The sequence below is a fragment of the Syngnathus leptorhynchus genome, chromosome 2, assembly GCF_054491065.1.
Source record: "Syngnathus leptorhynchus isolate UIUO chromosome 2, UIUO_Slep, whole genome shotgun sequence".
In the NCBI taxonomy this organism is placed as follows: domain Eukaryota; kingdom Metazoa; phylum Chordata; class Actinopteri; order Syngnathiformes; family Syngnathidae; genus Syngnathus; species Syngnathus leptorhynchus.
In genome coordinates, this window is record NC_141196.1 from 21,827,758 (window position 1) to 21,855,419 (window position 27,662).

Consider the following 27,662-nt stretch of genomic DNA (forward strand, 5'->3'; position numbering starts at 1 on the left):
CACACATGTTGTGTCAGCGCAAGAGGAATACCTTGAAGAGTAGAACAGAAAAGAGGTAAACGTGTGTGTCTACCCCTACTCTAAATATGCAAGCACTTATCGGTATCCTAAAAATATCCTACTTGTCAAAGTTAAACCTTGTACTAACCATAAACTCACAAATGTAATTGTCATAGTGTATGACTTTCGTGTGCGCTTATACAACTATAGTCTTGTGTTCTACTTGTGTCTGTATGCAATGAACGTGGATTAAAATATAACAACATATTGTATAACTTGAACCCAATCGAAAGCAACAATTCAACTCCGATTGTTTGTTTGTAGTGCGAATGCCACTCCGCAACAGTGTGGGACTCTCCCTGCAGGGAACTCTGTCCTAGACCCACAGGCATGCAAGTGAACTAACAGAGAGGGGGTAAGTCTAAAATTATATACCCTTTTTCTCAAATTACCAAACTCTATATTACAAATCTAAAAATCCAGTTAAAAAAACCAAAACTCACGAGGATCATTCATTCACGTGACCAGATATGTTTCCTATTTGATTGAATGTTGCTTGCAGAGTGCCCCAATTGCACTTCTGGCTTCAGTGTGTGAAGGAAAAGTTAACTTGTTTTCATGTGAATGCTTATAAGGCTGCAAATGCTGTATCTGTGGCTTATCTTGTTTTCAGTGACATGAGACTTTATTGACATACACAGTACAGGGTGAGCTGCCATTTGTGAGAGGAATGAGTTTGATGTCCCAGCTGTCAGGAAACTGCAACTCAAACCACAGCTGTTCTCTGAAGATATTGTGACGTCTACATCACAACTACAAGTCACTTTGCTATTGAAGTGTGTGTTTCGTGGTCAGTTTTTTTTGTAATCTAGACAGCAGTTGACTCCTGGACAGCTTTTGGTTTGTAGCAATGACAGAGCATGTGACCCTGTCAGACTGGAGCAGAATTTTATTAGATTAGACCGACTCAGTTGCACTCTGAGAACAAGCAATTTAACATCCAATGTCAGAATATATCCGTATAGCTCATAGTTACAGCTTTCACGCTCAAATTCAGTCGCTTGCATGCTCAAATTCAGTCGCTTGCACATCAGACATGATGGCACTGGTCTCGGCCTCTTTGACAATCAGTGCACAAATGAGGGAAAATAAGGGCGCAAGACATTTTCTCCTGAAGCCTAAATAGTGGTTAGAAAACACTCAGTAAATATTGGATTATTCTAATCTTACAAGATTCACAAGCAAGTGTTAGCTTTACACACATTTGCACAAAACTCATCCATTACAGAAGGAAAAAGAGAACAGTCACTGAAATAACTGGAGTCTATGACCAAACATAATTGTCAAAACACTAATGGAAGTGACCTGGGCAAATTTTAATGGACCCTGCATATATTCAGATTTACTAAAGCCACCCAAGAAGATAAATGTAGCTCATTTTCATTTCATTGCCACACTGTGTTGTTTTTCTTTTTACTAATTGCTACTTTGTCATATCTGTCAGTATAGAGCTGAAGTGACTTTGTGGCTTGTAAAAGTGCATTTTGGAAATTCATTTTCAAGTTATTTCAGTGACCACTGTTGAGTTTCTCTTTCTTTAACGGAAGCGCACCAACAATTTCATTTGAGTGTGAATTAAGTCATGCTTCTCAGGGGGACTCACAGAGATGATCTTAGTTCATCTAATGTGAAGGAAACAAGATCATGAGTCTTAAAACAATGACAACAACTGTCTGATGAAAAGATATATTAGCTGATGTTAAGTCATCCATCCATCCAATTTCTATACCACTTGTTCTCATTAGGGTTGTGGTAACTGGAACCATTTGGGACAAGAAGTGGGATTCACCCGAGACTGCTTGCTGGGCAGAAGATTAGACAAACAACCACTGAAAGGGAAGTCAACCCCAAAAATGTCTTTACAATAATAGATCTGCCCCCACTAGTCTAAACACGGCATTCTTATTAATACAACTGAAACTTGATTTTACGCGATTCAATTGCACACGACTTTCTGTCGAATGCGGTTTGGTCATTGACCCCAATTTTTTTTAAATAGATGATATAAGTTAAATGACGAGCATGTGAACCTTAGCACTAGTGATTTGATGAATTTCCGTGACCGATTAAAGGCGTTTGATAATAGGTATGGCTGTTTTGTCTTTATGACTGCTTTATGACAGTGTTACAGATAGCTAGGATTGTTTTTGATTGGGAAAGGGAAAAGTTTGCGGAAGCATCTTATCCACACTGTTGAAGCACATGGCCAGACACAGTAGTAGAATAAGTGGCTGCTTTATTCTCTCCTCCATCCAATTCACATAGCATCAAAATAACGTACTCAATCCGCCTGATATTGTCATCTGTATTATTTTTCTTTTAAGAAAATGTCAACAGACTTCAATGAGTGGGGTGAATTCAGACTGATGGACGGCAAACAGACAACTTTGGTTGCCCAACAATATGCCTGATTTAAATTAACGTAAAAAAGTACCCCAGTATTCCCAAACTCTGGACCCCAAAGTCTGTAGAATCGAGCTTTAGCGTTTGTGGAACATGAATTAAGCAGCAAAATTCATGGCAGGGGGCGGCCATTTTGCCACTTGCAGCAACTGTGATGTCATTTTCAGTTGACAGCAAGACGCAAATTGGCCACCCCCTGAGATGGATAAAAACAGGTGGATTTTACCTGTCAAATTTATATTCCGCAGACAGAACATTAATCATTGTGTTATGACTGTGTTGCACAGAACATATTACAAAAAAAAATGGGGGTTGACTTCCCTTTAACACTCAAACTTATGCCTGTGGGCAAGGTAGAGTTCTCACTAAACCTAACATGAATATATTTGCAATGTGGCAGGAAGCCAGAGGGTTTTTCCAAAAGTGGTTTGAACTCTGCTGTTCCATATAGAAATATATATATATATATATATATATATATATATATATATATATATATATATATATAATTTAAAGCCAGTTTAAAAACAACTTTCCTGAATATTTTTTTATTGAATGAATGTTTTTTTTATTAAATGAACCGAAACTGTCTGCTATGTCCATCTAGTTTCAGAACTGCTGGTACTCATTAGGGCACGAGGTTGTGGAGCGGAGAGGTGGGGTACACTCTGGACTGAAGAACATTTTAAAAATGTTTTCCATGTCCATAATCTCCCCAATCTATTGAATAACCATCTCTATATTTTCATGTCAAACATATCTCAGGAGTATACAATTTGCAGTGAATTATCTCACACATTCATAGAGCTAATACAGTAAATGCTCCAATGACCCAATAAGGAACCTCTCTGTTGTACTGTTGCGAAACATTTGTGTTTTATTGCTTCCTACATTGCCTTCTATCTCTACAAGGTTGGTTGTTTCTATCATATGTTAAACATGAACGGAGACATGTCATGAAATACAGTTCAGTGTCGGTACTGCTGGGACAATTTGCTTGAATCAGGTAGGGCAAAATTTGGGCTAATCATTTATTTGGTAAAAATCAGCATAAAATCTGTTATTTTGACAATCAGCAGCTCTATTTGTATGCCTCCCTTAGCCACAAACAGTGATGAACGTTCTTCAATGTTTGTGCAGGATGATTGTGCCTTTGTGTGTTGATGTCATACCTTTCTTACTCATCAGAGGACAAAGAAATTTAGGATGTGGATAAACTGATCCTTTATCTGTACCACCCAGGCTGCTCTTCCCCCGCCTTTTCTGTGACCTTGCCGCCTGCCAATCCATAGCATTGCCGTACTGGGTAGATCAGCAATTATCTCTGCAATTCACACAAAAGACAGACAACATTGTCTATTGTGACACACATTCTGAGCATATTTTAACAGTACACACACACACACACACATACACACGATAGGGGGAAATCTCTGTAAGGTCCCCCCCACACACATACACACATACACACACTCATGAATTGGTGAGAGTGCTTTGTGCACTCACACACTGGCTGAGCAGGGGAGAGAGAGGCTTCTGGGTGGAGGTGGATGGACACAGACAGACGATGGAACTGCGGAGTGGAGCCAGACTAGAAACAGAATAAGAGAAGGGACACTCAACACGGAGGACCGAGGAGGGGAGAGAGTGAAAGACTAGGCAGGATAAGAATGGGAGTGCAGAAATAGGAACGGGAAGCGGGCCTGTCCGGCGGAGAGGAAGAGAGTGAATTGTTGCTCCATAGGCAGGAGGGAACCGATGGGATGGCATTGATCCCTGGGAGCTGCCGCCTCTTGGGCCAGATGGCGTCTTGTTGCTGCAGACCGCTGCTGAACTCTTCCTGCTGTGGATCCCTCATCAAATTTTGCCTCTCCTCCTTCACAGGTCGGTCCCAGCCCACTTGGCCCGGGTGTCATGACTTGTAGTGGAGTGTAGTTCTCTGTGCAACATGGGTAACACAATAAGCCAAGAAGGTAACATTGAAGGGCATTGTGTGTTGTTTGTGTCGTAGAAGCATGTGAGCCCGCAAGTGCGACCCGAGTGGTTCTGTCAGTGCTGTGTTTTGTGTCGTAGGATGGAAGTGAATGGGCTCTTGTCCTCTCCAACGTCATGTCATGTTGTATTGTGTGGCCAAGTTGTGTTCTCGATTGTCTCTGTGTGAAAGAAAGCTTTACAGGATACCTTAGCACTGACACAGCATGTTGATAAAGAAGGAAGCCGCTGTTGTAACAGTAATTTATTTCCTGTATGTCTGAAAAAGAGTGCATACCCAGGAGTCGGGTGCAGAGTTGGCTGCGCACGTCCGGGGGATTCTCTGACGTCACCCTAAGTGTGCTCTCAATGCTGTCGTATCCCCGTAAACCTACCCCAAGCCCCCTGACTAACATTTTGTATCACCTGTCCCATCCCCTCGTGTTTAGAAGTAACAGTATAGTATGTGAGAAGCACTTATATGTGACATACTTCTTCACAGACATCTCTCCTGCTGAGCTGGATGCCTTGTGGAGGGAACCACCATATAATCTCGGGGGGACCCACGAACACTTTTCTGGAAATTACATCATGACTGAAGGTAGGGTATGTGTTGCAGCAAATTGCATCTGCCTTAATCAAACTTGTATTTCAATATTTTGAGCAGAAAACAAATGATTTAGAAAGACACGTGACCGTGAAAGTGTCGGTGCACATTTTTCCTGCGCTTTGGAACAAACCATCGGTAGCCTCGTTGACCTCATTAGGGACAGCTAATAGCCATCTCTCTGGCTAACAGTGATAGAAAAGATTAAAACTACTCAATACTCACTCATCATCTTAAATGCAGTGTAGAAAACAGAGTCTGCACTCTGATCAGAATAAATACTCAATACTCACTCATCATCTTAAATGCAGTGTAGAAATTAGTCTGCACTCTGATCAGAATAAATACGAATGTCGACAGTCAGAAATATTGGAACAATACTAGAATAATGTTGTTGTAAACTGGAACTAGTTTCCTGCCATCCGCGTATTTGTCAAGAATGTTTTTAAAGTTGTGGTAGAGGGTTTCAGTCCCACCCAGCTTCTCTCCGAAATTCACTTGTGTAAACTGTAATGACTTACAGATCCCTACAGATGGCAGATGGCGTCACATTAGATTTGAGATAACAGCTTTTGAGAAGAAGAGGAAAAGATGCTTGTTTTATTAACGCAGAGGGAAAGAAATGCTATTACGGTGAAATTCCGACAGGTTAAACAGAAGGTGTTGCAATTGTGAGAAAAAAAAAAAATCTCTCTTACTCTTGATAATATCTGTCCGATTTAACTGTTTCTTTTCACATAAGATTGTTTTTGCTTTTTTTCCTCCATGTTTTTGGTTGCACTCTCATGGTCTACCGCTGATGACTAAAGAATGTGAAAAGCTTGAGACAAACTTTTTTATCCATGGAAAGAAGCAAGTGTATTCTTACACTTGTTAGGTTTGGTGTTTGTATTGTCACAGAACACAACAGTCTGTAGATTTGAAGAGATCATTCAGAGTGCTCTGAAACATCTGGCGGCATCACCTTGCTCTTGACTGTCTAAGCACGTGTTAAACTGTGATCCATTCTTACATTGCGTGTCTACCGTCAGGTGTAGGTGAAGATGAGGACGGCCCCCTGGTGGAGTCAGAAGTAGACCCAGAGCCAGACAACTACTGGAAGAGAAAAGAGGCCATTCTTAAAGGAAGTCGGGTGACAGTGGGCGAAAAATGCTCCTCAGGTAGGTTCCTGATGCTGCACTTTAAACCAAAGTATTCGACAGGTGGCTCCAGTGCAACCCGCTAAATGCCTGTGTGAGGTTTCTGAAGTGTGATGGCCCTTTTCATGATCAGACACGAGCAGGTTTCTCAGATGAGTAGACCCATTTTAACTTTCACAGCAAATTTAAGCAGTCAGTCTTCCATGTGAACCTCCGGACACACAACGTGGGTGCCTACCACTTCACTAAATACAATTCTAATTGCGAACCCGACACACAAATTTGCGAGTGCAATTTATTTTGCCATTACTTTTTTCAAAGTCAATTTGTCAATTATTTTTCAACAAACATTCTTCATTCCAGCAAACAATGTCAAATCTATTATGCATTATAGCAAGGCTGTTAAATTACGAATTCATCCATCAGCTAAATTTTCTAATCAAGAAATGTAGAGGGGCCATACGCATTAGGTGCGGACAGGGTTAAATCGACAGTTTTCCTTGTGAAATTTATGTTTCAAAAATGAAACGAAGACATTTGTCCCAGTATCTTGATACTACTCCTATTTTTAGCACCGCTAGCCATGTTTCAAAACAACAACACCGTAAGCAATATGGGTAGGCTACGCGAGTGTTGCATTCATGGTCTCAAAAAGTTCAGGAATTTTTTAAATCTTGCCAACTCAGATACTCTCTGCATCTCTTGAATGCAATTCATTTCAGGCAGGTTGGACACCAGGCTAGGCCACTTGGTTTGGGCCGTAAGTGCGGACCGCTAATTGAATAATGCTGCTTTAAAGGACACTGAGGTTAAAAGCATATTAACATTTAACTAATATTTAAGATAGTTGATCTACTAAATTGCAGGTCTAAATTTATTAAATAGTTTGAACTGCCATTTGCTAAGCGTTCACCATGACAAGTTACAACTACGCAGGTGTGGCGTAAACAAGTCAAAATCTCAGTTTTACTTGCTTCAACCCTACTCGACTTTCTAATGTTGTTTGGTCATAGACCCCATTTTTTTTCGTCATGAATACATTTTCAAGTAGTATTTTAAATGAATGATATAAGGACTGTATGAAGCTAAATGACCAGTGCGTAATGCGCTAGTGATTTGCTGAATTTCCGCTACAATTGAAAGCGTTTGATCTTTGACTCCTATATTACAGATAGCAAGGATTGGTTTTGATTCAGAAAGGGGGAAGTTCCCGGAAGCTCCCCAATCAATACAGTCACTCATAAATCAAAGAGCATGGCTGGACACAGTAATAGAATAAGTGGCTGCTTTACTCTCTCGTCCATTCCATCTGCCCATCAGCATACCTGACGTAATTTAACTTAACTTAAGGACCCCTTCGGCTACCTAAAAACATGCCTTCCTAAAAAGACAAGACTTTCTATAGAATGTGCTTTCGGGATTAATGCGATTCCCAAATTCTTGACCCTAAAGACCGAGTAAAATCCAGATTTAGGTGTATATAAATTGCTGATTACAACAATGATGCATACAAATGACTTTACCGCCTCACACATAGAATCACACAACGTGGACTGCACTGCACAAATAAAACATACAATAACAATAATAAAGTCTTACCCTGATCCCCTGCCAGGTCATGTCAGGAAAAGTAAGATTGACTAAATAAAACTACCATATTTTCCGGACTATGAATCACAGTTTTTTTTCATGGTTTGGCTGGGGGTGCGACTTAAACTCAGGAGTGACTTATATGTAAAATTATTAAAATATTATTACTTGACATATTACCTACTAGTATATCGCTTCACATGTTATTTTCACATTAAACCACATAAGGGCACTCTAGGCCTGTGGAATTTTTGGGAATGCAACTGACGATGAGTCTGACGTCAGCGCCGCATCTACTTCCGGAGTCGGCTGAGTTGTTCATAAGGTGTGGTACGGACGGAGATTTTGATGGATTTAATGATTTGGAGTGACACGGATGGTTCGATAAACTTATTTATGTTATAGTTATATAGGCCTGTGGAATAATTGGAATCGCAACTGACGGCGAGTCTGACGTCAGCGCCGCATTTACTTCTGGAGTCAGCGGAGTTGTTTCTAAATGACACCGGATTTCTATGGATTTAATGATTTGGAGTGACACAGATGGTTCGATAAACTTATTTATGTTATAATTATTTGAAAAAAACGTAATGTTACGTCAGGCATGTTCTCAGTTCCTGTTATGTGTTTATGTAACGTTAGCATACCGTACCGTTCAGCCTGCTGCCTATTAATGTCTGCTCTTGGTGTTATATTTTGTCAAATAAATTTCCCCCAAAAATGTGACTTATACTCAGGTGCGACTTATATGTTGTTTTCCCCTTTCTTGTGCATTTTATGGCTGGTGCGACTTGTACTCCAGTGCGACTTGTACTCCGCTAAATACGGTATATGGATTTACGCTTTCGTACCCCATGCTTTGCACCATAGTGGATTGACAAACCTGTACTATAATGTTCCAACTAATTAAGGAAGTTTAGTCATGCATACCGACAGGACACATTATGTACCTACTCAGCATCTTAGGTCCATCACACCCTATGGTTTCTGCTTTTTAAATGGATTCAAATGGCCACATGGAGAGTCCAGTCAGCAATCTAATAGCTTTGTTATTCCTCTAGGGACTATGGTAGTTCTCACAAAGCATCTCACTGTAATATGAGCTACCATAGAAAATCTTTAATGAACTTCCGAAAGTTTTCCTCTTGCTTTCAGACAGTAAAACCATTCCAGTTTTACTTTTAGTATGCTTTATGAAACTATAAGCTTTTTGGCTTCCAGTGTTCTTTCGCAAATCTCATTTGACTTTATGTATCCTGTCTAGAAGTTACGCTTCTTTTCACTGGACGCCGACGCTCAAGTGAGCACCCCGACCGGGCTCTCCAGGAAGCCCTGCGCACCCGGCTCCGTGTAGTTGAGAGCAACAGCAAAGATGTCATCCAGCTATTTAAGGTGAGTGCAAAATGATAGACATGAATAGGTCCAGAAACATGGCTGTTAATCTTGCCCTTTTAAATAACCCAGTGAAGCCTTTTAAATAACCCAATGAGGACTGGAGGTTGTATGTGTAGTATTTCACAATGCACTGTGAAATGCATTTGTCGAATCTTCTGTTCAGCTAATGAGGAGGAGTCTTTGTTCTTGCAGGACCTGTCTGCACGTCTGGTGTCTGTCCATGCAGAGAAGGACAGTTTTGTCCTCACATTTAAAACTGTAGAGGAACTCTGGAAGTTTTCGACTTATCTAGCTTTAGGTAGGTTTTATTTGAGGGGGATTTGTTTATTGTCATTACTCTTAGCAATATTGATGTCCATTGTGGCTGTTGTTATTGGTATTAATTACAGTCTTTGTACCTACTGCATGGCAGGTTATGTGGCACGGTGCTTGGAGAACTTCCTGTGTGATCAGTCTTTCTGGCTGGAGCCAAAATTGCTCAGCGACTTGGAGATTAGTGTCAAAGTAGATGAGGATCATCTGGCCACCCTCTACCTCGAACTTTTACTCCAGGAAGGTATGAGATGACACACGCACGCACAAATGCACACATGGAATATATAGCTTCTATAGTTAAGTCTTATTAATGAATGAACATTGTTACAGGATCTTTCTTTGCTAAAGCACTGTGCACAAGACATGACGAGAATGATGAAGATCAGCTGTCTTTCAAAAAGAATGACCTTCTTATGGTGAAGGACACGGGACAGGAGGATATGTGGGAAGGTACTCTGCTCACTACTGGACATCACGGCCTAGTGCCAATCACTGCCACTCAGCCGCTTCCCTACCCTTTCTATCAGTGAGTTTTTCTCTATTTGATTTTTATTGAGCTACTTTATGATGCAATGTAAAATACTTGCTTTACCTTGACTTGTGCTGATTATGTGCATCAACAAGTCGTATGTCTTTGTTAATGGCATTGTCCCCTTTGGTTAGGTGGTTCCTGCGGAATTACCCGGGTTATGCAGGGTGCTCCCCAACAGACAAGGAAGCATTTGAACATCCACTCGGTAGAACACACAGTACACACAGAAAGTAACTTTGTGGTTGTTTATTTATGCAGGAACAGCATTAATTGTAAAATGGAACTTTATGTGAGCGTTTTTGCCTCTTTACTTTGGTGTTATTGTTAGGTGAAAGTTTGAGGGGTGGGATGGCATTGATACAGTAACTCCAATGTCCACCCAATCGTTCATGCTGACTTTTTGTCTTCTATAAACACGGCAGTGACAGGTTCGTGTGTAGCGGTGGTCGACTACAGTCCAGTGGTTCAAGATGAGCTCCAGCTAAATCAAGGAGACGTTGTAGAGATTCAAGGACTACTTGTTAGAGGCCTTGGCGTCTTCATTGGAAAACACTCCTCTACTGGTCGTACTGGCTTCATCAACAAGTCCCACGTCAAGCCTCTGGACACCATGTCCCTGTAAATATATTTAACCCCATTGTATAGTATGACTTGAAATTTAATGGTCTTTTGCTGATGTGCGTCATTTTCATTGTAAAGCACTTCATCCTTAAAAACCGCATCCTCCTGTTTTTACTTGCTTATCTTAATGTTTATAGCATAACTAAACTCTAGACAGACTGGAAAGCATGAGAACATCAGAGCCACAGCTCTAATGAGAATGCTGCCTTTGTTTCTCTTGTACAGTGAAACCCATTTGGTATTTCTGACCGAGGAGGAGCGAACCACGCTGGCTCAGACAAGCCTGTTTAGCTCCGAGTCGTGTGATGGCAATCTAATGGAAAGGCTCTTCTCATCTGACATCAGCTCGATGTACAGGCTTGGTAAAGCTCAAACTCATCACGAATGTTGGCTTGTAAAGTTGTCACACAGTAGATGTATTTTGGTGTGTCCATGTCTTTTCAGACAGGCTGGATGAGACTGACTTCATGTACATCAGGAATCGGCCCAAACGTGGTAAACGGTTCCTTATTTTGTGTGTTTAACACATTTGTTTGGAGCCATTAGTGACTTGAAATAAATGTTTTTGCTAACTTCAATTTATTGCTGTTTTTACTAGAATTTTAACATTCATTCCTACCATACACCCAAGTAATTTGCCATTTAAATAAAACACAAATACACAGAAATTGACCCTAACCCTAACCTCATTGTTGGATTATTTTCATATTGTACAAAGACTCAAGTCCTAAAATGTAAGCATTTTCTTTTTACTTTGCATGGTCCAGTTTTGTTTCTATGGTTGTCATCACATTTTTTTTCCTTTGGCTGCTCTTAGTGACTTGCAGATCTCATTTGTGCATGCATGAAGACCATGTTGAAAAAAGGCTACCAAACGACAAGTGTTTTTTTTATGTTAGTGTATAGGTGAATGCCCAACTGTACATCGGCGTAGAGCACCGAGCCATGGGCGACTTTGGACCGGCAAAGCCAAAAAAAAAGACACGGAGCACGTCTGAATTTCAAGAAATGACGCGGTCGAAACTGGCATTACTAAAAATAAATTAGTAGACTCTAAAAAATAAAGTAAAAATGTAAGGCGAGTGAGGGGAACTAGAAAAAATAATGTAGAATGTAGGTCGTCTCTCCGGCGTCGCTGAACACACCCAAAACCTGAAGCAGTCAATCTAATAGAGTGACACACCGGTGATGAGTCTATAAACTATAAATGTGATTCATTCGCTTTCTGCATAGTGGAAAATGATTAAAGTTTGTAACTGTTTCGTTGCCTTGGTGTGCACTTGACACATAGTTACTGTCATGTGGTTGGCATTGACTATATAGTGGGTTTCGTAATTGACTTGTTTGTACTTGTTGGCATGAAAGGTCCCACTCAACGTTGGTTCTGTGATTGACAGACGACCGGCCCATGACTTGATATGCATTCCAGCCCCTTCTGTAACAGGGAACAGGATAATTAGTCGAGAAAGTGGATGGACTGATTATGTGCCACTCCTATTTAACTACCATGCTGTCACTTCCTTTGTGGTCTAACAATAATCTTCCTTCTCAGATCCCAAAGTCCCTGCAAGCACTCGTCAGAGTGTCATGTCGGACAGAAGCGGCGGAACGCCCCCGTACCAATCCTCCCCCCGCCCATCGCTATCGCACTCATCACCTGGTGTGTCTCTCTATCAGTCCCACAATTCTCTGACACAGGAGGGAGGGTGCCTGTCCTTCACTGTAGAAGACACATTCAGAGAACTCGGTGAATTCCAGGAAGATCTCCCTCTCTTCTTGGAGGAAAACATTTGGGAGGGGGATGTATCAGAAGTTAGGGATCCAACATTGATCCTGCTAAACCATGACCACTTCCAGGTCAGCAAAGTTGCAATCAAGTCACTTTGTTAAGACGTAATCCGTGACCCCTATGCAATCTGAAGCGTGCATGCGCTGTAGGTCGGCCATCTTGGATTGCTAACTAAGGCAACTACACAAGAACAAAATGCCTTAATAATGCTTCCGCAATGGTGCGCGTTTGTTTGACATGATAAGAAACATACACAAAGATCCTGCAAGGTGTTCCATCTATTATATTTTCATCATCTTGACAAGATGAATGACAGTTTAAGTTCTATTAAAACACTACAGGAAATACATTTGGGGTGGAATTTATACGAAATACCCAAGTTCTATAAAAAGAATACATGAAAGATTGATTAATTTGAGTTAGAAAGAAATACCAAACTTTACCTGTCTTACTAATGCGCACCGTTTATTGTGTAGGCACTGGCAACATGTTTTGTGTGCGTGAATGTGTTTTGATCAAGTGTATTTACCGTAGTTAGTGATCCAAGATGGCTGGCTTCTGTGCTTGCGTGCCTCAGATCGTGAAGGGTTCACAGATTGCGTCTTGACACGTTTCATTTGTTTCAAGTCAGGTTCTAAAAGGTGTTTTAGTTAGCTTCCATTTAATGGCAATGATTTTCTCTCTTACTGAACAAAAAGTCAAATTTGTCAACACATGACTTGAGATACTTGCAAGATGGAATTGTAATTGATGTGGTGCCAGTAAATAATTTTACATTTGTACACTAAAATCTGCTCGGAGACTTAGTGTATGTTTATTTTTCCCCCCCTAGGAAGACTTCCTCCCCATGTATGACCTCAAGTATTCCTTCCTGTGGGTGACCTTCAATGGAAAGAGCGAGAGTGAGCTCTCAGGTCAGCTTGAGAGTGTAAGGGAGTGTGCCAAGAGGATGGGGATGCACTGGGCACATAGGCGAGCATGTTTCCTCCTGGGAAGACTCTGTGCCAGGAAGCTCAAGCTATCGCAGGTCATTTATATTCTAATTATGTCATCCATTTGTGGTTTTATTGATTGATTTGATTGTATCACATACTGTTTCTCATGCGATTACAACCTACTCATACCTATGTCAGACTTACCTTAGGTCAAAGTTCAAAATCTATGGAGATCCAATACAGGCATTTTGTGACGTACTATTGTTTATTGTCATTTAGTGTTTCATGTAAAATAAAAAAAACTTTTCTGTCATGACATATCGACATGCAGACACACATTTGAACACTTTCAGAGATAATGTCAATAAAATGCACATGATATAACCAATTATTGCTATGTGCTGGTCAATATAGAACTTAACTGAAAAGGCACAGGTTTGTTTTATTAATATGATGATAAACGTTCAGATTTTATCTCATAACCAAAGTCGTAACAATGCGCAGTAAGAAAAACAAGAAAAGAAAAAACGTTCAAATATGTTCTACTGTGTTTGTTTGTTTTATTAATTTGATGATAAACATTCTGATGTTATCTCATAACTAAAGTAGTAACAATGCTTGGTATGAAGCAGAAAGAAAAGAAAAAACGTTCAAACATGTTCTACTGTATACAGAGACACGTTTTATCTTCCTACAATTTTATGAAAACATTGTTTTAATTAGCAAGTTCATCATACACATTTCAATATCTGAAGTGGATTGTGAATGTTAGTGTTTCTGACAATATCTTCCGTCTTCAGGCTCGCGTGTACTACGAGGAAGCGCTGAGTATTCAGGTGGACAGCTTCAGAGACACACCGCTGTTGATCGCTCTCCTCACTAACCTCACAGCCGTCTACCTGAAGCAGCGGATGACCGATAAGCTGCCCCTCACCCTGGAGAAGGCCAGCGCCATGCTTCTTTGTCTTCCCAAACATACCTATACATCCTCAGATGAAATTGAACTGCTCAAACTGCTTCTGAGGAGATCAATGGTCACAGGGGATAAATATCTGGAGGCCCGTGTGTGCTACCTTATCTCCAGCCTCTTCCTGCTACTAAGGAAACCTGACGATGCTCTTCCCTTTGTTGAGCGCCTCCAGTTCCTCTCCTCAACTCTCTCGGCCAACGACGGGCTTTCTGTAGCACCACTGGACCTCAATTGGCTATTGAGTTTGCTTTATCATCGGAAATACATGCCTTACCTGGTGTTGGCTTCCCTGAGCCTCGACTCAAGACAAGACCACTCGCTGCGTGACTCCTTCCAGAGGATTGAAAGGTTTATCAGGAACTCAGCTCGCCTGAACCCATTCTGGAAGGAGGGAACCTCGCAGCTTCCTGCCCAGATTGTGGTTTACCTGCTGCAGGCGCTGGCTACAGCTGAGAAAGAGGGGGACTTAAAGTCGCAGCGGGACCTATGCCTGGGCTTGGCCTCAGTTTACCAGCAGTATGGTGCCCTTGATAAGGCTGTGTGCTGTGCTCAACGAGCAGTGGAGACGGGAGGCTTCATCAATGAGGAGGAAGCTTTTGAAGCCTCTGTGTTGCTCAGCTGGCTGTTGGTTTTAACAAGCCAGGCTGAGAAAGCTCAGGGTGTCCTACAACCACTGCTTATATCTCTTCAGGTACAAAACCACTCTAAAGTCATGTTTCATTTGCTCCTTCTTTTAAAAGTACTCTGATGTCTGTTTTCATGTCCATCCACTTTGCAGGGATCGGACAGCTCCACTCAAAGAGGTGTCATCCACAATCTCTTGGCTCTGTGTCTGAGGCAACAGGGCTGTGTACCAGAGGCAGGCTGGCAACTCCACTCGGCCTTGGTAATATCCCGGGAAAGCGGAAACCAGAGGAATCAGGCCCTGGCACTAGCCAACCTGGGCTGCCTGGCACTGCATTCAGGGGCATCGACACTGGCAGAGCATTTCTTGGTCAGGTCAGATATCCTCCCAATTTTCGACTACTTCCCCATGCAAGTGTATACACCCCTTTTCAATAATCAACAAAATATATATATCAAATCACTAAGTGATCACTTGCTGAAAAGTATGTGCTCTGGCAACAAGTCTTCAACTGACTTACCTGTTAGTTGTTATTCCAGATCTCTGCGACTTTTTGAGGAACTCTGGGAGAGCCCCACAGATGAGGAGCATGTGCAGACCTTCCTTTGGTTGGGGAGGAGCTACAAAGACAGGGGGCAGAGTCACCGCGTCAGGGTGTCTTATGAAATGGGACTTCTAATGGCACTGCATGCTAGAAACCTGCCCAGTAAGTATGAAGACTAATCAATATAAACCAATTTTACATTGTACACCCTTTAGTGAACAAAACTATTGGACAACACTTTACAGTCTCCTAATGTAATTGAATGTGTTGCATTCAAATTGTGCCTTATTTACTGTGTAGGTCAGTTAGTGGTGGCCAAGGTGCTGAGTCGGCTCTATTCAGACCTACTGCTTTACGGTCAAAGCATTGTCTATTATGAACACTGCGTGTCAGTAGCCAGGGAGCTGAAGGATAAGAGACTTGAAGGAGAGTATCTTGAAATCTTAAGCAGCCTCTACCTCTCACTCAATACTGAAAGGTGACTTTTAATTCTCATTCAGCTTTTCACAACCTGCTTTTTTTATGACAACAGACCAAAACGTTTTTCAAATATGTGGTACAGATCATCTCGTAAGTCTTTGGATTACACCAAGCAAAGCCTGAGGATTTCCATTGATTTAGGCAAGCGAGAAGAAGAATCTGAGTCCTGGTTGCAGGTGGGAAGAATTTATTATCTCATCCAGGAGGATGAGCTGGCCGACATGTACCTGCAGGTGAGGAGGGCTGCTAGCAATAGGTTTGGATGGTCTCACGGGTCGGACGTTTTGACAGTTTAAGTACATATCTGATCGGGTTGCATTCAGTGGGCCTGCATATTTTGCCAGTAAAAAAATAAAATAATTTAGGCTGGATGTTTTTCTCATAATAGGAATTATTTAGTCAAGTGTTGAAGATAATGAATTAACATTTTAATGAGAAAACATTTCATAATTTATATCACAGACCTGTGCAAAGCCACGGCAAAATTACAAAAGCGAACTTGAGGCGCTTTAAAGCTTAGATGATGGTCAAAAAAGTAAAGAAAACTGCTATAGTGGGTGGGTCTGAATATTAGTGTTCAAGTTTTTGTTCCAAATATTCAAAGTTTAAATGCCTTTAAATGTCCTGTCCTCGCTATAACATGAGCTAAATTGGAGCTAGACAGCGAGCTAAACTGGAGAGATGATGCAAGTCTTTATTGGATTTTAATAGAAAATCTTGACATCAACGTTTGGCAGATTTTTTTCCCCTCAATATATCACATGAGCCCCTTATACTTCCTGCTTTACATTGCTTGCGTCAAAATAAAAGCGTGGGTATTATTTGTTTATTTGAAAAATAAAAATAAAAAATGAGTGAGAACAAACACAACTTGCTTGAAAGGCAGGCAGAAAAGCCCATTTTAACTCATTCCCATAAATGTCAACTATCCATTTTAACTGGGCCAGCAGCGGATGAGTGAAATGGGACATATACAGCGGATCTTGATTCTTTTCCATTTTTTTTTAAACATATTAAAAATGCTATTGGTTATAGTCAGGATCAGCGTAGCTTATATCCTGATCCAATATATTGTAAGATCCAATATATTGTAATCATGGAAATCAGCTGTACTGTATGAACATGAAACTGTGATTGATAGGCAGCAGTGAAGACAGCCCTGAGAATGAACGACCCCCATTTTTCGATGAACATCTATGAGGAAGCAGGGGACGTCTATTTCAAAGGACAAAGGAACAGGATGGCTTCAGTGCCTTTCTACAGGGTAAGTAGAAAACACAATCTTTTTCAAAGCTGCTTTTGAAATTCCCATATGGTACATTTTTGGCTTTTTTTCTTCAACAGGATGGCAGTTTACCATTTTCCCGAAGTATCAGAGACACCCATTCAGAGTTCCGCTTGTCGAGTAAACTGACACAGCTGTTAATGGACCAAGGGGAGCAGGAAGAGGCTCTGCAATACGCGACACTAGCTGTTGAAGTAGCTAACAAAACAGGTACAAGCAAGGCCACTAAGTTTGTACAATGGAGTTACGACTTTTTTTTGCAGGTGTGATTATGAATGAGAGGACAGCCTACCACCGACTGGCGACAGTTTACTACAACCTTCAGCATTATGAGATGGCCGAGAACTACTATCTCAAGTCCTTGTCTCTCTGTCCGCCCGTCATGGAGCACCCAATGGAAGCGCGCTACTACACTCAGGTCTACAGCAGGCTGGGAAATCTCACGCTGCACAAGCTCAAGGTACTGCGTGGACAATGGCACAAATGTTTCCCTTGTGCAAATGCTGAGACAAGCATTCACAGTTCCGTAAAATTCAGTTTGGTGATCACACTGGGCAACTGATCAAATGGAAATCTGTTAGAAAAATCTTAAATCAATATTTTCCTGAAATCCTTCAACCCGAGTCAATAATATAATACTCCTAGAATCAGAAAAAGCTGCAAAAAGTCTTCATTCTTTAAAATGCAGGGTTTAAAACTGGGGAAAACGTTGCGGGGTAGTTTGGATTTTTTGCTGACATAAGATTTGGCAAGAATGCACATGATAGAGTATACAAAAAAAAGTCTCAAAAACTGATGACCAAAAGACACCGTCTGTCCAGCTCTTTCTTTCTGTATGTGACTGTAATCAAATTTCAGTATACACCCGTTATTCGCCAATGATAGGAACCGAGTCCTGCCTCAAATAGCGGAAATCTGGGAGTAATCTACCACACCTCAAGGTTTACTACTTAAGTGTCTATTGGACAGGGCTTTGGCCTGAGCCTGCAAAAAAACACAAGTGTGTGAGTTTTTCAGCAAATAATGTTGGTTAGAAAAGAAAACTGCAAACAGGAGAATTCTATAAGAAATAGCCCACTCATTTGAAAAGCCTGCACTTGGAAAAGTGAGTATAGGTTTGACCAAAACATCAGATCGAATTCGACTTGAAACTCTGACTGTGCTCCACCAAAATATGGGACTGCAGTACTACTTAAGTCTTTGAATTCTTCACACAGTCAACATAGCAGCCTTTAGTATGGGGGACCCTTGTACAATTACAATTATTTTATTTGTTATTTCAATTACCTTAATTTATTGTTTGTCCAGTCATTAGCACACTTTGAGAAATTGACCATGTCCCTGAAAATACTCTGTTTTGAAGGATTTTGCAGTTCCTAGAATGTATGCTTCACAAACTATTCTTTTGGATTGTTTCTTGATTTTGGATAAACCTTTTTTTTTTTTTTTCTCATGCCGCCTCTCCAGGATTCATATGATGCATTGGGTTATTTCCACCTTGCTCTGGCAGCTGCCCTGGAGGATCAAGCAAATGCCGAGGCCCTGTACATAGTGTATATGAAGTTAGCGGAGATCCACGGGAACCACATCTCTGATGCTCAGCTATGCCAGTTGTACAGAGACAGAGCCCATAGCCTGAAGAGAATTCTTTCGGGAGCAGAGAACTCTGCTGTGAACCAGGAAATTGGAAAGGATACAGATGAAGTCTGTGACAGTGAACCATTCCAAAGAAATTGTCGGATGCAAGTGGATACCGACAGAGGCACTGTGATCCTGAGTCAGGGAGACAACAGAAGAGTGGATGACTACATTCCTCCTCCTGACACAAACAATTCATTGGTTGACATCCCTGCATTTACTGCCAGTCAGTCTTATAATGAGAGTATTTTGACAGAGTCCTTTGACACAGCCAGGGAGCACATGTCAGACTCATCCAGCTCAACAGACACTGTACAAACTTCCCCCAAACAATTAAATGGGGATGATGATTTGTCCAGTAAAATAAGTCTCTATCCTGAGAAAGAACTGGACATGGCTCCACATCTTGATCAGAAAGATCCCAGCAGTGGAGATAACCTTTCATCCTGAGTGGATTCACGTGGGCCTCCACGCTAAAAAAAAAAAAAAAAACTCGTGGCACTTTATGTTCTTTATTTTCTTTTTTCTAGACATGTGTCTGAGCCAGTACAAGGAATCCAATGTTCCAACAACATGGCACTTGTTTATCGAATGAGACGAGAGTTCTAATTTCCTTTAAATGATGTGCCTTTCTATGATACAGTTGGCATATCAGAATGTTGTCACAATGATATGGGTTTTCTATGTCTTTTATACTTCTGCGACATGTCTTATAAGATTATGTTAACAAGAGAAAGAATACATTTTGACAGATGACAACATCAATAAATTATTTTTGGGCAATGTTGACACTGAGAACACGCAAGTAATTTTTTTTAGTATACCCCCGTGGGGACTAAACGGTTCAGAAAATGGATGGATGGATGTTTCCTTAGGATACTGTTTTTGCATTACTGCTTGGCTGCAGGGGTTTAAGAGTCCTTTGAAAGAAGGGTACTGTGGAAACAAGACAAATATAGTGTGTAAACAAATTCCAACATTGTGGCCATGCAATAAAAAGAAAATTATTGCACGATTATCCGCATATCTCCCAACCTTTTACTTAAATATTTTTAGAGTATTACAGTTTTTATTGATTGTTTTGACGCAGCCGGCAACTTAAAATCGACATTTTCAAAACAGTTAACGCAGAAGGCTAAACAAATGTCACAGTGGTCAAAATGATACCTTTTTTTTGTAAAAGACAATACCTGTGCCAAACCATTTAAGATACGGAACAAAAGCAAATATACTACAACTGTAAGAGTATGAGATAGCCACAAGTGATATTCTTCTGTCTCTTCTGAGCCCTCCCAGCGATCCCACTACCTCGCACACAAACTCCTCCTCCTCTGACCCCTCTACCACTTACTCTTATCTGCTTTAGACCTCCTCCATCCATGCTTACAAAGAACAACAGAGGCCTGAAGACTGATTGCTAATTAAAAAATGTTGTGAAGAAGTGTCAGACGGTTGCTTTTAGTGATTGCATACAGATCAGGGTGTTTCTAAGGGCTCCGAGCATATGGTTTGGACTTCTTGAATGACATCTGCGTTAACTGTTTTGCAATAAGTTGGGAAAACTGTCAATCCAATGAGAATGAATGGGTTAACACAGTTGCATGAGGTGTCTTCTGCACTGCTGAGATGGTGGTGATAAAGATCGAGAGCTTCCCAGCTTCTCCAAACAGGTCAAAGCAATCAAATAAAACAGTAGGATAATGTGTGCCTAAAGCTTAGAACAAAATATTGCTAATAAAACCCCCCTTGTTTGTTTGGTGAAAGGAAATGGTAAATTAGGTTGTGTCATGAGTTTTGTTGTTTTCTTTCCAAATTGTTGGTGGGTCTTCCTCCCACGTGATCCTTTTATCTTTAATGCTCACAATATTACACAAGAATGACTAGCAGAAGACTTCATATTTTAAGTTGCACTACTTGCCAGGAAGACTGAAACACGGCTGTGGAGTTTCCTGTTGTGGAAGAAAAGGTCGGGAAGAAAGAAACTGTCCAAAATAGTTCCAATTCTTTCTTTATTGTCCCCCGAGTAGAGGGCTGGCTCGACCTACCTAGCCCATATGTGACAATGTGTCACTCCATGGTCATTCAACTAGAAATGTGTGCCAGGGTACAGATAGATAGGAAGAACAAAAAACGTCACAGAGACAGATAACCTTGCTCAAGTCTCCTATCTACTTAGTATTTGCCAAAGAGGCCTAATCCTTATGTTGGAGACACGTAAAGCGGCCTGGATTTGAACAGCCCTGGCCTAGATACACTGAGGCAATGTCAACTCCCCAATTTTTAGGGTACATGACCCTCTCTCTAATGGCCATCAATATGAATGGCGTTTATTATCCACTTCTGGCAAACACTTCAAACATTTAGCTCCTCCCACATTTGCAGCCTGGGAACTGACCCTTCACTTGACCCTTCTTAGGCTTCCTGTCATACATGACATGACACTTGTGATGCGAGCCCTCAAGGATCTGAAGAATCTGCAAAAAGAAAGTGAAATAATCTGACTCATTATAATTAATTAGACTTTCGTCTTTGTTCAAGTTCAAATATTTTCCGTTATTTTTCCCCCCGCATACGACACACTGCGGCTCTTGCCCAAAGAAAAGCAATAAGATGATGTAATTCTCTATTGTATCCAGAAGAGGGCAGTCAAAGTCAAAAGATGGTTATGGCCACATGAGCTGCTCCAGTCAGTTGCAAGAAGTGAAATACACTGAAGTCGAACAAAACTGCACTCTTGGCCAACTTGGATATACGGATGGATGGATGGATATATTGTAGCATAATGTGATAACTGTGGAGGGGAAAATGGCTATGTCTAGTAAATTGGCCAGGAAGAGTATAGCCAAATGTTAAGCAAAATAAAATGCATATGTACTTTACAAATAGCTAAATACCAGTGAAAACAATTAGCGTGTTGAAATTTAAAAGGCTAAAGAGTGTGCCTACATGACTTGCATACTGAACAGCCTTGCTGTTTCTTTCTTCCCCAGAGGCATAGCAAAAAACCTCAATTCACCTCAGCCAAAACAAGCAGAGTGTTGTTCTTTCCCTGTTTTAAAGTATTCCCAGACATACCAAACTATTAGTTATGCGCAACGTTCCATTGAATCCAAACGTGGACCCAAAACCCACGATATGATACAATTTGAACTCGATGTAAAATGGAGGTGTTTAAGTCAAGTAAAAATATAATGTACTTGTGACTTCTGGCGTTATGGAGTGGAGTGTTGCTTGTAAAGTGGGTCATGCTAAAATAACAAAAGCAACATATTGTCACACTAAGCTTGAATGTGTATAGTGAATTTTTAACTCACTTTCATTTTTGCACATTTCAACAATATTTCCCTGTAATATATTTAATGGTTGAATCGAAATGTACAGTACTGTAACAAACGTATGTTACGCTTAGAGTAAATGTTAAATCTAAATATAAACGTGACATCTAATCGAAATCTTGCTTCGCAAACAGCAACTCATATAAAGTATTATGCAACACATTCAATGAAATTCAACAGATGACTTGGACTTTTTTGTGATTACTGTAATTTTAAATATTAAATGAACATCTCATACTTTCCTTAGCATAACATTTCCTTGCCGAAAAAATAACAGTGTGGGATCCCATTCATTAGCTCATGCATGCTTACATTTGTTTGGTGATCAGACTCAGATGGAATTGTGCTTTAAGCATAACCATGTGCGAGTTTTGGACAGTAGATGGAAAGAAGACGTTTAGACAGATTTTGTGAATTTGAGATGTGTAGGGGATTAATCATTAACTAATCACCAGTGGCTACTCTAGCGATAAAAAGTATGACTGCCAGTGAGCCTTGGAGAGGATCCAACTCCATGGAGGCCTTCACTGGATAAGCAGTTAGCAAATGAAAGATGGGTGAGCCACCGTGTGAACCATATCAGAAGAATAGACACAACTGGGAACAAGAGTATGAACTGATGTACAGAAAATAAAGGGATGCTAAAATCACACATCAAATTTAATGATCACATCATTGAGAATAAAATAAAGGAAGGTGTTAAGGAAACGTAGCCCAGAAAAATTTTGAAAACTGATTTCACATGCTGATCCAACTTTTGTGAATTTCCTCAAGGCTCAACTCATTATGACTGACTAATGTGTATGGCCTCTGTTCGAATGTCTGGACATGCTCCTGATAAGGCAACAGATGGAGTCCTGGGGTATCTCCTTACACACGTGGGTCAGTGCTTCTCAGAACTGGCAGTTTTGGCCATTTGAATATTTCATTTAATTTAAAACCCTTCATTTAAATCTTGAAAAGTCATTGAGGGCAAACTCTAATTTGCAATGATGGTGTCAAACTCCAGTCCCCGGGGGCCGCATTCCCGGATGTTTTCGAGGTTTCCCTTGTTAAACACACCTGATTCCAATGATCAGTTCATCGTCACGTTCTGTAGGACCCTGATAATGATCCTGATCAATTGAATCAGGCGTGTTTGACGAAAGAAACATGTAGGAATGCCGCCCCTGAGGACTGGAGCTTGACAGCCCTGATGTAAAGAGAACATGGGAAATTCAAAAGCAAAATAATTTTTGATCAATTCTTGACTGTTGTAGATTATTATAACCACTGAAACATGTTAAGTAGTTACCAGTTTGATGTTGTGATGTATGGTGGCATGTTACCTTGAAGACCTTGTCATGAAAATGAGCCAGTGCATATCTCATCACACAGATAAAGAGCCCCATTGCACCTTGGAATATAAAGTGCAATGATGGGTGGAGTTGCTGTAGCCAGTCATGAATCTTAGTGAAAAAGAGTCCTGTGGTTTTAGTTTGAAAACAGGTCTGTATATGTTGTCTTACCAACCTTAAACGCGTGCTTGGTTGAGAAGTCATCGTGATTTTCTTGGCATATCTGATCTGTTTAGGAAGGCTTTGCATGATGGCTGTTTTTTTTTTTTCCTTGCATCATGCATTTGGGTCCACTACTATTCTATGTAGTATATGTGAGGGACATTACTGTCTTCCATCATTTTAACTGGGAGGAAACCGTTCCTTGGATTTCAGGCATCTATGGACCTGCTGGTGGTTGTGCAAGGATTGCCTCTGGTGTGTCTATCTTTTTGCTATTCCACTTCCGATTGGGTTGTTGCAATGGTTGTGCACATAAAGGAGCAAATAGTAGTACAGTGTTAGGGTTCTTCTTCTCCTGGTGTACATACATGAACTTGCTTATGAGAAGTGTGTCATGAGAAACACAAGTGGCCTGCTGGAGATCAATTTGCTCAGCCGTCTTGCTGACGGGTTGTTACCCTTCTACAGCCCCTCTCCTAGTGTACTCGCCTGTCTCCTGGTATCACGTCAATGCTTTTGACAAGTCTGTTGCTGACAGTTGAAGGAAACCAGAAACATGAACACGAGAGGCCTGCTTGAGATCTGTTTGATTGTCCTATTCCTCCTTTGGAGGAAATTACAGTCCTGTTGCTTGGATTTTGCTCCCTCCCCCCAAATCTCCTGGTGTAATGGCATGTCTCTTGATACCATACCTCCTTGAGCTTGAATTTTGCGAGTAGATAATGACTGCATGTGCAACACTAAAAGAGCTGGACTCACGACCTGCAAAAAGACATCTCACAGTACTATTTGTGAGTGGCATGTGTACTGAAGAAACGACGAGCAAGGAGGCATCCAGAAAGAATTCAATACCATTCCTATAGGGATGTCTTGCTATCTTCCTTCCCATTTGTTTACTGTCCCCCCACTCAGCAGGTGAGATTGATTTTCAATTTTTATTGCTTCCTAACTGGACAGTACCCAGAGGTGTGATTGATTTGTAGTGACATGGCGATGATTACAGTCCCCTTCACTTTATAACAGAGCAGTAAAAACATCCATACATTTTCTATAGCTTGTCCTCAATTGGGGGGGCCGGTGACGCGGAACCTATCCCAGCTGAATTTGTGCAAGATATGTGGTCCACTCTGGTCTGTTTGCCAGTGAGTCACATGCAATTTAAAAAAAGAAATCTGTAAGATTAGTCGATCACACCATCTGCTTGGGCCTTACGCCCAGTCCTCTGACGTATGGCATCCTTACATGAGACGGGAGGAGGTCAGCAACATGAAATAAACCCAACAAAAAGCTGCATACAATTCTAAAAACTACACAACACATAACCAACTCCGAGCTCCCATCCCCGAATGACAGCTTCACCTCTCACTGCTTCCACAAGTCATTCATCAGAATCAAAGACTATTTCCACATTGTCTACTACCTTTTTTGAACTTTACCATCTGGAAAAAGATTCAGATCCATAAGTACACGTGGCAATCCATGCTTCTTGAACGATTTCAGCCATAACCACTGAACTCACAAACCATGACAACATATTGAGGTGGAATATCTGATGGTCTATGCATATACATTGGTGTTGCCGTATGTTAAATAACGATGTGGGAGTGATCTAAACATTTATCTCTTTTTAAAAATATATTATTTACGAGGACATATTCTGTGCCTGATTTCGATTGTACAGTTTTGTACAATGACAATAAAGTAACTATCTTTTTAAAAGCAAATTGCAATACATGATCTAAAGAGCTAAACATAAACACTTCGGAATTTGGAACATAGTAGATAACAGGACAGCAAGTGTTTCTGCCTCTCATTGTAGTCACATGTCTAACACTGCATATATATGTAGTCACACAGCTAGTATGTGCAGCTAATTGAAATAGATAAATTGAGTCTGCCAGTATTTCGAATTGCTGTGGTTTAGCAGAGGTCCCCAACCACCGGGCCGCTGACCGGTACCGGTCCGTTGGTCATTTGGTACCGGGCCGCACAGAAAAAAAATGAACTTTTTTTTATCGACGATCAATTAATTCAGGTCAAGCCACGTGACATGTTTCCCCAGTGGAGCCCGTAAAGCCGCGGAGCAGATACTTACTGGAGAGTTTTATTCTTATGCGTTTTTTATTACAAATATATTATTTATTCATATATTTATATAAAGGCTGGTCAGTGAACATATTGTCTGACATGTAACTGGTCCGTGGCACAAAAAAGCTTGGTTTAAAGCATACCTCCAGACATTGAGGTCTTGATTTGGAAAGGGAGCATTACTGTAAAGTTTGATACATATCTGTTGTTCCCATTTTTGTGTCTACTTTTATATCTGTCAAAACAATCCCCCTTTTCACCATTTAATGCACCGCTCCATGGTGGGAAGGAATGATGTCTTGTCATTGACAGGCTGTCCCTTTCACCTACCACTTGCTATTAGTATAAAGAAAAATCCATCCATAGGCAACTACGGAAATACTTTACAAAACAGTTTGCATTCAAGGATGTCAATGCCTGCAAGACCACCGCTACAAAATTGAACCTCTGACTAGTCCTTAAATTAAAGACAAATCAGCAGAATACAACCACAGGTAGTTGGAAGACGGTAAAACTGAATGACCTGTTCACAGACACAAGAAACATATACACTCACACAAACTATAATTCAGTAATACTCAATGGAGGATTTAAAAGAAATCAAATTCTCAACTCCAAACAAAACCTAAGCGTGTTACGGATGAGGCAGGACAACAATGTGCAACACGGACTCTTTGTCTAGGGAATAGGAAACGGGGAAAACGAGTGCTGGAACGCCAGCAGAACAGGTGCACGAAGGGATCATCGAGCGTACGTCCTGGTGGCTGACAGGGGCAAAGCAAGCTGGACAGGTGGCACCAGGCGTGGCTGTCCAGGGGTGTCAAACTATTTTTTTTCGCGGGCCGCATTGTAGTCATAGCTTCTTTCAGAGGGCCATTATGAATGTCAACCCAAATAAATGTATGAGCATCTCAGATTATATACAGTAAAAGCTACAAAACAAACTGACAAATAACTCGTTTTCAAATCAGACGAGTAAAAACTGGTCAAATATGTAAAACAATATATATATTATTATTAAAAGTGAAGACAATTTGCAATTCTAGTCATGGCACACGAATTTGATGCACAATTTGTCTTCGCGGGCCACATAAAGTGATGTGGCGGGCCCCCGGGCCATGAGTTTGACACCCTACTACTTAGTAGACGAACTGGCCAGCACTGACGTGCGCACGGCGTTTATATCAGCGGGTAACACGGGACAGGAGGCGGCGATCACCGCCGATTAGCGCGCGCAATTCCGCATTGGCGACACGCCCTCCCGAGGACTAGCGCTGAGGGCGGAGCAGCCGGCCAACAGCGAGCGTAAAGTAAATGTGACAAAGCAGTCCATTAAACTGCCAAACATATACATTTTGTCGGAGATACAGCATGTTGAGCAATAGTATGTCTGCACAAACATTGTAGATACTTTATTGACATCAAGGGAAATTCAGCTTGATGCAGGACATCCCATGTATGTGCAAGTGAGTGCTCAACATGGGAGTACAACCAGTTGCGGTTCTACACTGAATTACTCCCTTGGCGAAACGACTGAGCGCCGCCCTCGCCCGTAAAAAGACATCACATTTGATTGAGCTTGATATACGACAATATAACTCTTTTACAAAACATCCCTCGATAAATTGTCATTAATGTAAATATCATTATAATGTAGTAAATAATTTAATAAATAGTAATAACAAATATCAATGTAAGAAATGTCATACATGACATTAATTTGTCTTTTAAGGAAATCGGAACGATTAGCTCCTTGGTAACGTTCCTGAATTTTATGATTGGCACACTTTCAATTATGACACAAAAAAAAAGTTGTCATTAATTATAATGGCACTAGCAAA

General features: G+C 40.9%; 1 protein-coding gene and 1 long non-coding RNA gene across 5 annotated transcripts in view; one reads left to right on the plus strand and one right to left on the minus strand.

Moving 5' to 3' along the window:
* Nucleotides 1–3,082: 3,082 nt before the first annotated feature.
* On the plus strand, nucleotides 3,083–19,688 carry sh3tc2 (SH3 domain and tetratricopeptide repeats 2). 3 transcript variants are annotated; one of them, XM_085905352.1, is made up of 22 exons: nucleotides 3,083–4,347; nucleotides 4,937–5,035; nucleotides 6,073–6,201; nucleotides 9,035–9,162; nucleotides 9,358–9,463; nucleotides 9,578–9,721; nucleotides 9,811–10,006; nucleotides 10,144–10,217; nucleotides 10,435–10,630; nucleotides 10,859–10,995; nucleotides 11,078–11,128; nucleotides 12,186–12,490; nucleotides 13,255–13,449; nucleotides 14,158–15,018; nucleotides 15,106–15,326; nucleotides 15,492–15,658; nucleotides 15,797–15,974; nucleotides 16,059–16,209; nucleotides 17,118–17,240; nucleotides 17,321–17,471; nucleotides 17,525–17,721; nucleotides 18,729–19,688. In XM_085905352.1, the coding sequence occupies exons 1-22, from the start codon at nucleotides 4,227–4,229 to the stop codon at nucleotides 19,347–19,349; spliced, it is 4,551 nt and encodes a 1,516-aa protein (XP_085761478.1). In that variant the 5' UTR covers nucleotides 3,083–4,226; the 3' UTR covers nucleotides 19,350–19,688. The 3 variants fall into 3 exon arrangements, with proteins under 3 accessions (XP_085761478.1, XP_085761481.1, XP_085761480.1); XM_085905355.1 differs by having other exon boundaries at nucleotides 11,078–11,125; XM_085905354.1 differs by having other exon boundaries at nucleotides 9,038–9,162.
* A 1,064-nt stretch (nucleotides 19,689–20,752) lies between these two features.
* Nucleotides 20,753–27,662, minus strand: part of LOC147061249 (uncharacterized) — a 32,418-nt gene continuing 25,508 nt past the window's right edge. For both annotated transcript variants that reach the window (XR_015065501.1, XR_015065500.1), the window contains exon 3: nucleotides 20,753–21,373. This is a non-coding gene — a long non-coding RNA (uncharacterized LOC147061249). The remainder of the gene's footprint in view (nucleotides 21,374–27,662) is intronic.